Source organism: Dendrobium catenatum, unplaced genomic scaffold (genome assembly GCF_001605985.2).
Source record: "Dendrobium catenatum unplaced genomic scaffold, ASM160598v2 original_scaffold_172295, whole genome shotgun sequence".
NCBI classification, from domain to species: Eukaryota; Viridiplantae; Streptophyta; class Magnoliopsida; order Asparagales; family Orchidaceae; genus Dendrobium; species Dendrobium catenatum.
In genome coordinates this window covers 40,011-53,896 of record NW_021490717.1, presented here as the reverse complement: position 1 = coordinate 53,896, position 13,886 = coordinate 40,011, and the positions used below count along the sequence as shown (strand labels likewise).

At 34.7% G+C, this 13,886-nt stretch overlaps 2 protein-coding genes across 2 annotated transcripts in view; both read left to right on the top strand.

Moving 5' to 3' along the window:
* Positions 1 to 890, top strand: part of LOC110102436 (protein SUPPRESSOR OF K(+) TRANSPORT GROWTH DEFECT 1) — a 33,274-nt gene extending 32,384 nt beyond the window's left edge. The window contains exon 8 of the mRNA XM_020830773.2: positions 333 to 890. Within this exon, the coding sequence (XP_020686432.1) occupies positions 333 to 458 (126 nt within the window). The 3' untranslated portion in view covers positions 459 to 890. The remainder of the gene's footprint in view (positions 1 to 332) is intronic.
* Positions 891 to 5,566: 4,676 nt separating this feature from the next.
* Positions 5,567 to 6,287, top strand: LOC110102435 (60S ribosomal protein L39). Its single transcript, XM_020830772.2, has 3 exons — positions 5,567 to 5,709; positions 5,798 to 5,901; positions 5,996 to 6,287. The coding sequence occupies exons 1-3, from the start codon at positions 5,707 to 5,709 to the stop codon at positions 6,042 to 6,044; spliced, it is 156 nt and encodes a 51-aa protein (XP_020686431.1). The 5' UTR covers positions 5,567 to 5,706; the 3' UTR covers positions 6,045 to 6,287.
* The last annotated feature ends 7,599 nt before the right edge of the window (positions 6,288 to 13,886 follow it).

Genomic DNA, 13,886 nt, shown 5'->3' with positions numbered 1-13,886 from the left:
TATATATATATATATATATGGATTTATATCCATATAAATATATACACAATCTATAAATGTATATGCACACATAGAACAAATAAATATGTCGGAGTATACATTCACACATGCATATACGTGCATATTTTTATTTATATATAAAAAAATGAAAGTTATTACTGAGCCGAGCATATTTGAACATCTTGTTTGTATGTGGCTTGTTAAATATATGAGCTTATAAAAATTAGTCAACTTTAAGCTAATTTTTTAGCCAAATACGTAGAAACTTTTTTGACAGTTATAGTCGTAATTTCTTATCCTCTTTGTTTTTTGTTGAATATATATCTGTTCAGATTCTTCCACCACCTATTTCAAGGACTGATTTTGATAAGGTGCTTGCGAGGCAGCGGCCAACTGTCAGCAAAGCTGATCTTGAGTTGCATGAGAGATTTACCAAGGAGTTTGGAGAGGAGGGCTAATTGGATTTGGTGAGAAATTCATCATGCCATGACCAATGATTTAATTGTATATTGCGCCTTTTTTTCTAAGGGATAAAAGAAAAAGGGAAAATCATGTAAGTGCTTCTTGCCAGATTGAATACCTGAGGGGAAACACTGAAACTCGCGTGAGTGCTCATAGTGATCGTAATCTGTATTTAATTGAGGTGATTATATAGCATGAAATTTATGACTTCAGAAGCCTATTTTAAAACCGGATTGTTCTTGTCCCATCTTAAATCTTGATTATAGCTATCCATTCCGTTCTTCAGGTTTATTGGCCGTTTATCCTGTAAGACAATTTTGTCCATGCAGTAGACCTTATGATGCGGCACTGTTATTATGGACTAGTTGGTTTTCTAAATGGACATGTTGCAGTTACCGAATATGATTGAAGCTGAGTTATAACTCAAATATCTTATAGGAGTTTTTTCAGAAATCTTTTCGTTTGACGCATTGATGACATCACCAGTCTTTTTTTTTTTTTTTGTCGTAGGTGTTCTGTTTAATAGGGAAAATTATTGCATTCGGTCACCGGATGTGGAGATAGGTCCGGATATTAATAAAATATTAGTTTAAGTTAAGCACGTCAAAAGCGCAGGTAAAGCGCATGAAAGCGCAGGTAAAGTGCACCTAATGCGCACCTAAAGTGCAGTCAAAAGCGCAGGTGGCGTGGCATGTTTTTATTGGATGTCTAAACCTATTTTGCTCGTCCGGTGACCGGATGCAATAATTTGCCGTTTAATAGGTTCTGTTTAATAGAGATTGTATGACTGCATGGGCTGTTTCATGCCTCTATTAATGCTAATATTTTATTGAACTAGCCCTCCATTTCCTTGGAAACATTTTGGTTCGTAGGAGATTTACTGTTATTTTAGTGTCTTTATGTATAAAATAAACACTCAAGGTTTACATTGCGCTAGCAAAACTTGCTATGTAATTAGATCGTTAGGTTTTCAATAGATTATTCAGAATGTAGTTGATATTTTATTGAGATCTTAATGATTTGGCTTGTTATTGTAGTTTGTATATTTTTTTCGAAGTCTTAGTAGGTCTCATATCAATGCTCATTATACTTTTGCTTGCAGATTTCATTTTAAATTTTGAATGAAAAATATTTGTTCCTTTAAAATATTTGTCATATTTTCTCATGCTTACAAACTTTTAGCAAATTAAGATAACAGTGGCAATATAACAACAACAACATCAAGCCTTTATCCCACTACGTGGGGTCGGCTACATGAATCCTTTTTCTCCATTGTGTCCTATTAAAAAAGGCGGCCTTCCGACGACCCGGTTAGGAGAGTAGAGGTATTAGATTTGACTTGTGTTAAGAAAGGTAGGGGTAGACCTAGAAAGACTTGGTTAGAAAATAACAGTGGCAATATAGAGCATGTAAAATTTAAAATGAAGATAATATTAAATTAATAATTTATCAAGCAATATAAAATGCAAGAAAGGATAATTAACATCAAATCCCCAACATTAGCACCAAAAACCTGATAGGATTTTCACTTTCACACCATACTTGTCTTTTTAAATATTATTTGTTATGTTATAGTACAACTCATGTTCTATACAAGTACGGATGCCGTCTTAAGTAATAAAGTAATGTGAAGAATATCGTTCCCATGAGGATTTTATATTACCATAAAATTACTCTAGTATTGATTATAAGAAAAAATATGTTTATCTTGTATAGTAATTAACAAGGGTTATGAAATTGAAAGTAGTTGCTATAAATGCAAAATCTCTAGATTATAAGAAAAAATTATATTCATCTTGTATGGTAATTAACAAGCGTTACGAAATTGAAAGTAGATGCTATAAATGCAAAAAAATAAATTCAATAATTTAAAGCACTCTTAACCTTTAATATCTAAAAACATATACTTGCAATAGATAGATTTTTCTTAATGTTAGTGTGAATCAGAGTATAAGTACACCTCATTTTTGTCGACATATTTTGAGTATTTAACTTAGATTTATCTAAAGTACAATTTTAATATATTCGTAAGTTCCCATGACCTTAACCAAAATATGCAAATGCATAGCAAAGTTACATTTAAATCCTTTTTTTTTTGTTCTCCTATTCCTCCATCAAGGTTATAGGTCACACAATATTTTAAATTTATGCAAGGTCTCTGCACAAACTAAAATGAAGCACGGGACTATTAAAAATAGCATATAACATTTCATAAAACTTAAGATCTATTATATGAAATGTATAGTTTCTAAAGTATCATAAGCTTAGAGAAAAGACTTTAGTCAATCATGGAGATAATAGTAAACACCACTAAGAACTTCATTACACTAAACAAAAAACAAAATAAAAAAAACCTAAAAATCTTCAACTAACAAGTAAAAAAATTCAATGCACTCCTTCCTTCTCTCCACACTAATAAGGACTACCCCAACAAGTACAAGGCTTGCCTCCACCCAAAAGATTCCTCAGAAACTCTCCCTCACGACCCTCCAACATGACAACAACTAACAAAAACATTTACATTTGATATAGGCTTCTTATTTTTAGAAATTCAAAAAAAAAAAAAAAAAAAAAAGAACTAGTGCCGCAATGTTGGTTGGGTAGTGATGCTGAACCGATGTGTTGGTTCAGTACTAATCACATCGATTTGACAGTTTAATGGTCTTCAATTGTCCTCTGCCACGACGCTAGGATGATTTGGTGATGTGGCACTCCCTAGGTAGCACCTAATTATTTGAGTTATGATCTATTTGATATAATTTCTTAGTGTTTTACTTTTTAGACTGCAACTAAATTTTCATTTGTTTTGAGGCCTATATACATAGAGGCTCTTACTCTTGTATTAGAGGAAGAAATATTAATAAATAAAAAAAAGTTTGCACTTGTGTTCTTTGGAGAAAACTTGAGTGAGATTTCTATGGGAGGTAATCGGAGCTTCCACCAGCCGCATAATGAGTTCGGCCTCATGGATTGAAGTCCCTTGGAGAATGACAACGTATTACCTGTCAGTTGTAGGATGTGTCCGGGCTCACGGTTGTATCTTTTCTTCCCTAAATCCTTTACTCCTCTTCCCTTAACCACCGGCTAAAATCCCCCACTTTCCACCGGCCGATTTTCTCACAAATCCCTCCAAAGCCACAAGCCTCCTCCACTTTATACATATCAACTGCAGGCCATAAACCCCTCCACCTCCATAGCCGGCTGACCACCTCACCCCTAACCTCTTCTCTCCTTCATTCCCCTTCTTTTTCTTAAATTATGTTGAAGATAATTTGAAAAGAATTTTGAATTCAAATCCAATTAGTTTGAAATTCAAAATGTTTTCTAAATTACTAGATCTATTTATGGAAAGTTCTTCAAATCAATTTGAAATTGTATTTTATTAAATCCTTTCTCCCTTAATTGAAGACTTAATTAATTTGCTTTTCCTTACCTCCCATAACCGGCCCCTTCTCTCTCTACTCGCTGCCCCTTCCCCTTTTGCTCTTAATTGGAGTCAATCTTGCTTGAGAGCCTTCTTTCCTATTGTGATTGTGTTTAATATGGAAAGAATTTGAATTTAAATTCAAATGTATTTAAATATCAAATCATTTCCCTAATTTAGTTATCTTATTTTAGTAAAGTATTTAAATCAAACTTATTTCAAATTCAAATAGGATTTAATTTAAATATTCCTCCCTAATTTAAGGTTCTCCACTTGGCACGCATTTAAATCTCCCTAATATAAGGTTCTCCCACAACTATTTTTTTTTTGCTTTTTAAAACTTTCTATAGAGGGAAGTTGCTTTTTACAACCTAAGTTGCTAATATGTGACCGCTTTGAGAAAATAATTGTTCAATTTTTTTTTAAAATGATATATTTATAATATTCACATCAATTTTTAAAAATTACTTTACCCTAACACCATCACAAGCACCTTTATAAAACACTCAGTAGCCATCCAAAAAGACCCCTAGTAATATCTTAGGATCTATTTGGGACTACTGCAATATTTTATAAAGTTGTTTATGAAGTTGTTATATGAAAAATAACTTAATTGTTGCTTTCTGCCACAAAAATTTCTAAACAATAATGAATGCAATAAGAAAATAATAGTCAAACAAAATTATAGTTGTCATTTGAAAAGAAATCTGATGAGAAAGCTTTTTTTTTTTTAGGGATATTAAGGGTCATACCCATCTTTCATTAACTAAATAAGGAGATTATAAGACACATGCCAACAATAAAGCTTTGTAATACAAAAGAAATGGTTCGATGTAAGTGGTATATTTGCAGCCAAAATAGAAAGGGTCCAGTCAATCGATAAAAAGAAAGAAAAAGTCCTCCAAATTTTTTAAATGGAAAATCAAAAAAACTGCCTTGCAAGTCAACAAGAGAAGTCAGGAGTATTTGTTTGAAAGTTATCTTCTGGTTGCAAAATTTCCTGCACGTGGGGTTTTCCACTTCGTCCCAAACCAAAAAAGCTAAAATGCCAATTTAAATATCTGGATAATCATTAGAAAGTAGGTAGTGACAAGTGTCAAGAATGTATATGTAACAATCATCATTGGCCAAAAATACATTTGCAACCAAGAAGTCATAATTGATGTTTAACCTAATTAGCTAAATCATTCGCAAGTCAAATAGCCCAGAGCACCACAACATTTCCCAATCAAGTAAATTATCACTTCCATCATAAAAGAAGTCGAATCTAGATATAATGCAGCAGTAAAAAAAAAAAAAAAACTTCATATCCAAAGAAACTTTAGCTATTTGAAAATTATTAGAGTAATTCTGATCATTCAGCAACACCAACCATCATTTAGATGCTATATATCCACAACAACTTCTTCCAATCAAATTAAAAAATGCAGCCAACAGATAAAAGAAGAATGAAACAAGAGATGAAACAACAGTCAAGAAAAATCACAACCTTAGAGATTGTTCGGATAACTTTTTTAGAATTTTGCTATAATTTTGTTTAACTGTTATTTTCTTGCATTTTTACTGTTCAAAAATTTATATGATAAAATATTTTTTATAACAAATTCAAATATAGCAAAATTATTATTTTTATAATAACTTTATAACTTTATGGCAGCCAAGGCTTGGGTAGTTGTTCAGCGATCGGTCGTGAGAGCCGGACCCGTGCTCAACCTATTTTAAATTTTCTTTATAACCATCGACGCAAACTGGCTTATCATTTTTGTCGCCCTAGCGCTTCTGTAACCACCGCCGCCGCCTTGTTAGGAGCTGCAGCGGAGATGGTAAGTCTTCAGCCTTCTCATTCTATGTTTTGATTACTCTTTTCCGATCTGACACTCCCGCTGCTTCTTTCTATCTTGATCTATTTAGCCTTCGTTCAAGACTTTCCGGATCAAGAAGAAGCTCGCGAAGAAGATGAGGCAGAATAGGCCTATACCTCATTGGATTCGTATGAGAACAGACAACACCATTAGGTTCTTTTCTAACTTTTGATCTATATGCTATTTGCTTTGGTACATGATCGGCTTCTTTGATTTTTCGCCGCTGATTCGTATACTTTCCTCTCAGGTACAACGCCAAGCGCAGGCACTGGCGCCGCACCAAGCTAGGGTTTTAAGGAGGCCCTTTCATTCCTCCCTTAAGGGGATGGGTTTAACGTTTCTGCTTTCCCTTTGGTTTATTGTATGAGCAATGATTTAAATTTCAGTTTTTGTACCTAAGAAATATTTCTAGGTTTGAGCATCTCCTGTCATTTTATGAGCTGCAGTCTGTTATTATGCTATTTCATATGCTGGTAAATTCGGGATTTTTCTTCGACCGTTGTCTGATTAATATGGGCTTACCGTTGATTGTTTCTTTCTGATCTGGTATCCTTTCATGCATTACTTTAACTTCTTATCAAGGATTAAGTTGTCGTCAACTATATGATATTTTGCTATATTGGCATTGCAGTGAGGTTATTTCCAAATTTTACTTATGTGCTTTTTCTGATAAATAATCATATATAATCATTTTAAGCTCCTCATAATGTATAATTGGTGGCTTAAACGATTTAAGTTAAAATAATGGTATGAAGTAAGGCAATTAGGTGCAATATTTTTCATATAAGATTCTACTTTTTAGAAATTGGAAAGGTAGGTGTGGTTGTTTGGCTATGGAAAGGATGTTTTGAAGGCATTGCTGGAGATTAAAGAGTATTATGCTCTTTATTTGTTTATTAGTCTTGACACAATATGTAAATATGCTGTTGTTGGAAATTAGGATCCACATGGAGTCCGCGTAGAATGTATATTTTGGGAACACAGGGAAATGCAATAATGTCATTGTATGCCTTGTTAATTAGAAAAATTCCTTGTATGGCACTTTTGGTGGAATAATTTTTAGTTCATTATATACATGTATTATGGTTTCTGCATGGTTTTGGATTAATTTTATTGTCATCATGAATGCAAGATCCATAGGGCGATTAGTTAATCCTATCCATGAAGGAAACTGACTCTAGAAATGGCATTTGCTTGAAAAGTAATGATAAATATTAAATCCAGTTTTATCTACATCCTACCTCTAGTTGCCCTTGGTCTTAATAGCTTACTAGTGTTTTAAATGGATGTGTTGAATCACTTGGCCATATAGTGTGAAGCATAGTTGATGTGAAACCAATAGGAATTGCATTAGAGATTATAAAGAAATTGATTTAAGCTTTGCAATATAAACTAATGTTTCACAAGATTAGATTCTTAGACTTAAGGCCATCAATAATGTAAAGGCAATCAATTACAATATAGAATAACGATCACTTGAGAATGATCTCAATCATAAATATAAACTTAAATATTGTAAACAAGAGATATCACACTTAACACTAGTAAGCTGGGGTGGCCGGCGGTTGGATCTTGGGTTGGGAAGGGCCGACCGCTTAGGATGATGTGGGGGATTTGGCCGTGAGGTAGAAGAGATGGGGGAAATCTTCCCGGCGGTGGGCTTGGGAAGGAAGGGGGCTTGGCCGGTGGTGGAGACAGGGAAGGGAGGCCGGCGGTCTAATGGGAGGTGGGGAGAGTGGCCGGTGGAGGGCTATTTGGCGGCTGTGGGGAAGGGAGGGAGATGGGCGGCCGACGGGTGATGAGGATTAAAGAGGCTGGCGGTGAAGTAAGAGGAGGAGTCGGACCATGAGCCCCGGACACTTCCAGCGATTGGTGGGTATTGCTTTGCCCACACCTTGGGACTTCACCACTCAAGAACTCACAAGCTCCAGAGAGAAAATAGAAATAGATGAAGGGTTTGATTGCTTGCCTAATCAGTAATTTTCAATTAGGAATAGATTATATCAATCCCAATTTGAATTTTAAATTGGACTTAATTTGGGGACTTGAATGGTGATTGATAATGACAAGAATTAATGAGAAAAAAGGAGGGGACGGGCCGGCCTAGAGAGGGGGGGATTTGTGTCCACATTAAATGAATGTGGACCAAGGCATTAATTTGTGATTGAAGAGTAAATTTGAGATTTAATCTCAGATTAAGGTGATTGAGTAATTATTTCCTAAAGGAATTAGACACATTTAAAAAGCTTTAAAATTCAAATTATTTTGAATTTGAATTCAAATTCTTTCCCAAATAACAAGAAGCCAAATATGGAAGGTAATAATGGGGGATTTGATTTGGGAATCCAAGGGGATGATGGGGTGGCCGGCTGTTGGATCTTGGGTTGGGAAGGGCCGACGGCTTAGGATGATGTGGGGGTTTTGGCTGTGAGGTAGAAGAGGAAATGGGGGAAATCTTGTCGGCGGTGGGCTTGGGAAGGAATGGGGCTTGGCCAGTGGGGGAGACATGGAAGGGATGCCGGCGGTCTAATGGGAGGTGGGGAGAGTGGCCGGTGGAGGAGGGCTATTTGGCGGCTGTGGGGAAGGACGGGAGACGGGCGGCCGATGTGTGATTAGGATTAGGGAGGCTGGCGGTGAAGTAAGAGGACTCGGACCACGAGCCCGAACACTTCTGGCGACTGGTGGGTATTGCTTTGCCCACACCTTGGGAATTCACCACTCAAGAACTCACAAGCTCCAGAGAGAAAACATATATTTTATTTCATTCATCGTTATCTCTCATACAAAATGAGAACCTTATATGTAGGCCTCCAAACAATTATATTAGAAAAAAAAGACAAGAATGCCCTTGGGGCTACAACTCAAACACAAACATATAAAGGTACAATCGTCACACCTAATAAAAGAAACACAAATACAAAATATAAATAAAAAATAAAGACTTCTGATTGAGGTCGTCGCTCTGTGCTGCTTTCGATGATAGACATTCCGGAATCTCCTGCTGATGTCCTCATCAATAGTTGTGTTTGCTATTTTATTTCTTCAATGAATGCGACTTTTTCCTTGTTACTGTTAAGCTTCTTACATTTTTCCTTTAATCAATGAACTTGTTGAATTGTTTATGTGAAGAAAGCAGTATGCTATGTCTTTCATTTAAGATAGTTGTCTTTGACCTTTCCTACATTTTACGTAAGTTCCTTGTTGCACATTTAACTGGGTGGTGTTGTAATTTTTTTATACTGATTTTTTAACAAATATTTATTACTGGATGTTCTTTAAATTGTGGATGGTTTTATAACTTGTTATAAATATATGGGTGTTTGTATATGAAATGCTTGAACCTTGTTCTTGAATTAACAACTACATGCACAACTTTTCTTAGCAGGAACTAACATGTACCCAAAGTGGACGTGAATCAACTTGCAATTAGTTTAGTAGTTTAGTGGATTAATTAGTTTATTGTATTGTAAATCTATAAATATCCCTTATTAGGAAAGGATGAGTCATGAAGTCGAACATTACCTCTTTCTAATGTTGTTTTACTTTGAAGTGATAGATTAGATTGAAGTGTTCTAATTAAGATATTCAATCTTATCGTTGTGCTTCCATCGCACCTCCTTCCCGCAAGTCATCATTTGCATTCATCCATTCCAAATTTCTATCATTTTAATCCTTTACTTTCACTTAGCTAGCATTCATCCTCATTTTGATCGTCCTCCATCAACTTCTCAAAATCACATAAGATTGTCAATTGTATCGCATTTTTAGTGCAAATCTTTATCCCTATCATTTTATGCTCTCGTGCCCCATCCAAATCTCCGACTAAACCCCGTTCAAGAAATTTCCATGACAAATAGTGCGATGCCATGTTCTACTTCAAGAACTATTTGTTTGAAGTGCATTAAGCACTCACTACTTGCACAATCTCATTCAGAATTTTGGATTATCCACCTCGAGCTCCTTTTGAACCTGCTCGCCTGGAGAACCATCAGGTGGTTTTTTTTATCGTGACCTTTCATGGTTCCTAAGTTACATTGTAGCATTATGGCCTTAGTCATATATATTGCTAGAAATGTAAACTCGAACACCCAAGTGCAAACTCTTACTTCTTTTCATCCACAATTACAAAGCTGTCACTTCTTCACTCAGCATTATAGATCCTTACAAACTAGCCGTCAACATCAAGCTATCGTCAATGCCAATTTGGATAACCTCGGCCATGAATATTGACTCCACTTTGCTAAGATCCCATGGCTTTGTTGCTAAGGTTTGGATTGTTGATGACTTCATTTCTTGAGTGTCATCCATCATCATCAAGAAACCTAATGTTTTTTCATTAATAAAAGATGTTGCAAACCACCCATCTAGATTTCATCAGTCTTCTATTATTTTACCACCCTTTGCCTTTCCATGAAGAAATCAATCATCTCTGTTGACCCAAGACTTCTCGAAGATGGTATTGACAATAGTTGGTTCTATTGTTGATTTGTACATATTCTCTTCCGCCTTATTGATTTCTTGATTTTGTCTTTAGGATCTTCAATTATATTCCTCAAGATAGCTAGAATTGAAGCATCTAAAACATGCCAAGATCTTGTTTGTCGGGCCCAAAAAATATAATCAATTATTTTATTGAAGTAGTCCAAATCTATTTTTAACGGATTTTGAAGATTGTTTAGCCGAATATTATTATGTAAGAATGGATAAGTTGGATAAAAAGGTAGCATCTAATTTTGTTATCTTATTGGAAATTAGCTTGTGATTCACAATTATAGAGAAACATGTTGGATTACCTATTTAACAATGAATCATTTGGAGCACCAATGGATCCCCTTTTCCCCCTCCATCAAAAATTTTTGGACCAACCAGTGCCACTTTTTTTCAGTTCGTATAAATAAATGACTTAACAGCATATCATATCTTATTTTGGCAAAATTTAATACAAATCCAAAGAGAAGATATCCTCCCCCCTCCCCCTACTCTAGCAAAAAAATTTGGATTGGCCAATTCTACTATTTTCCAGGTCATATAAATAAATGACTTGGCATATCATGTCTTATTTTGACAAAATTTAATAAATCCAACTAGAAGATTTATTTTATTGATGAAATCTCTGACTCATTTTTTGAAATCAAAGTGACAAATGGGATCTTTGATTCAATGACGATTGATAATATTCTTTATGTTGAGATGTTGGTGCAAACCTTGACAATGTGTTCTTTTGATGTATTGATTGAGTTTCTCAAGTGCTAAAGGTTTACATTCTATTTGGTTCATCCACATCTTGTGCATGGAAAGGAAGTGCTTAAGAGGTTTTGGTTGAATGGATGTTTACCATCTCCATTGGATCAACTAGAAAGTTCGACATCAGCATGGTTGTTGTGAGAGGGGAATAATGATGTAAATCCACATGTAATCAGTTTATTATTTATTAGTAATTAATTATGACTAATTAGCTTAATGCACTGGAAATCCATAAATACTCCCTTTTTGGGGAGAGGATGTGATATGAAATTGAGTGAATACCCCATTTCAAATTTTTTCATCCTTTGGATTGATAGAGCTGCTTAAATTGCTCTAATTAAAATCTTGGATCCTATCAAAAGCTATTTGCCTCTTGAATTTTGATTTTTGAGGGTTGCTTTATGGCTGAAATCTTACTAGAGGCACAATATGTATGCAATTGCTAGTAAGAGTTTACTCAACACAGGTAACTTACCTTCCCTTAGGCGAAATATTTGTTTTTTAGACAAGTGAGAAGTGCAATTTTTAGAAATTAATAGGTTAGGGCTTTGAGTGCGGGCTAGCGGAGAGGTGTGAAAGCTCCCAACCTTTTACCACGCTTTTTCCCACAACACATTATGTACTTCCTATTCACTGTTTCCACGAGACTGTCTCAAACATGACAAAATTTGCGGGTCTTATTTTCATTTTTGTGATTCCTTACAAATGTACAATAGTGGGTACATGTGATATCATTGGATGAGGAATATTTGGGTGAGAGAGAGAGAGAGATGAGAGAGAAGATGAGATAGAGAGAGAAGAGAGAGAGAGATGAGAGAGAGAGAGAGGTTGTAATTTTGAAGTAGAATAATGCACTCAACATGTTTAGGAATTAGAGATGTTCGGCTATGTTTATAGTACTTAGTGGATAAACATATGAGTTTGATATGGATAAGCTATCTTGCAAACTAATGATGGCAGGCTCTCTGCTTTTAAACTTTTTGATCTAACTTATATCTCTCTAAACAGGTGAGTTTACATTTTTCTAAGTGGTTAGATATGATGATATAATGTTCTTTATCTATTTTAACATGGTGAGGTTGAAATCTGTTTCCGCTTGCATTTGGTTTTTAACTCTAATACGATCTGCAAAACCTCGATTATGGTGATAATGGAAGAAAACTTTAGAAGTATACTGCATTGCGTAAGAATCTCTGTGCACCATTCTCTCTTAGCTATCACTAAGCGACAATCAAGCTTTTGTGGTGTCTCAGTTTGTTCTTTGATATATATGCCCATAACCTTTGTTTTGTATCCTATCTTACTGCTGTACTCATTGATCAAATGTTATTTACATTATAATGCCTTCTTACCCCTCCGTAAATTAATTATGCTATATTTATCCTTAGATTGACCGGCATGTACTATCAGCAAGCAATACGTAGAGCATGTATGCGTATATTAATAGGAATTTGTTGAGATCTTCACAGCAAAAATTACAGCTGTGCTTTGCTCTTTTCTTATCTCGGAAATCGGAATTCGCAGTCACTAATCTCAACAGATTTATTCCTAAAACCTAGTGCATAATCAGAATAATGGTTTATTGTTGCTCTTGAAGCTTGATCTGTTTAGGCTGTTAGATCTGCTTTGTATGATATCAATATCCTTAAAGTAATGTTTATACATTAGATCTTCCTTATGTTTTTTCTCATTGTAGCTTACATGGCGAGGAGATTCTCATTTACATCATATCAAGCAACATGTGACATCTTTTATAGAGAACAATATCAAAAGCTTTTATAGTTATTACACATTCACGAACATTAACATGTCCAATCAATGTTCGAACAGATAAAAATGATCATTCTCGCATATTTTGTTAGAGCAAGGTTACCCTTCCCAACATCAAACGATCATTATTAGCAAAGCTTTTAGTAAGATTACCTCCGTCTTCCCAGCAGCTCAAGCCATTGCTATGATATGTGTTCTAAGGTTTACTTGTGCTATAGCTATGCATGATATACTTGCAAATTCGCAAATATTTTTGCTCTTTATTTTGTTACATTCAGAACAGTTCAGGATATAGCGTATCATATCAGTTTTAATTGAATTGAGCTTGAACATAACTCAGGATTGGATGGATCAAGAAAGACCTTTAAGATCTACTCTTTGGTGAAAGGTAAATTATCTTCTAAAATTAAACAAGCCTATTGAAAGGTAGTATAAATGTATTTGTTTGGATCTTTAAAATTTTTTGGCGTGGCACTTAAATAAACCCTTAAGAAAATGAGTTAGAAAATGAAGTGAAGTGGAGAAACTATTAAGGCTTGCTTCATTAAAGGAGTTGCCCATCAAATGATAGTAAATATAATAATGTTGAGAGATAAAATAGGAATTGGATAGATGTTCGTAGATTACGCTAATTTGAATGGTGCGTGTTAAAGAATGCATGACGTCTATTGTAATTGATTCACATGGATGCAATAATATGATACACCATGCATTAACACTTTCTTAAGGTTCATCACAATCAAAATTCACCAACAAATGAAGAGAATACCTTTATAATTAGCAAATGTGAATTATAGCTATAAAGCTATGGCTATTTTAATAGAAGAATGCCAGAGCAACTTATTGACATTAATGAATATCATCTTCCATTGTTTAAAAAGTGAGGAATAATATAGGCTTAATTAATGATATGCTAGTGAGATTATAACTAAAGGATGAGTGCTTGAAAGAGATGTATAAAAACTTGATACCCACCAAAATGCATTGTAAGACAAGTCTACAAATATCGTGTCAGAGTTGCGCTTCAGAAATTTTTTGAAATTTGACATTTTATGAGATAGAAGCATTAAAGAAAATTTATAGAATGTTAAATAGCTAATGTGGAAAATGGACTCCCTTTTGTA

Bases quoted from the DNA above. Each gene is read 5' to 3' on its own strand.
- LOC110102435 (XM_020830772.2), top strand. The intron at 5,902-5,995 runs GTTCTTTTCTAA...CTTTCCTCTCAG, and splicing joins AGAACAGACAACACCATTAG to GTACAACGCCAAGCGCAGGC.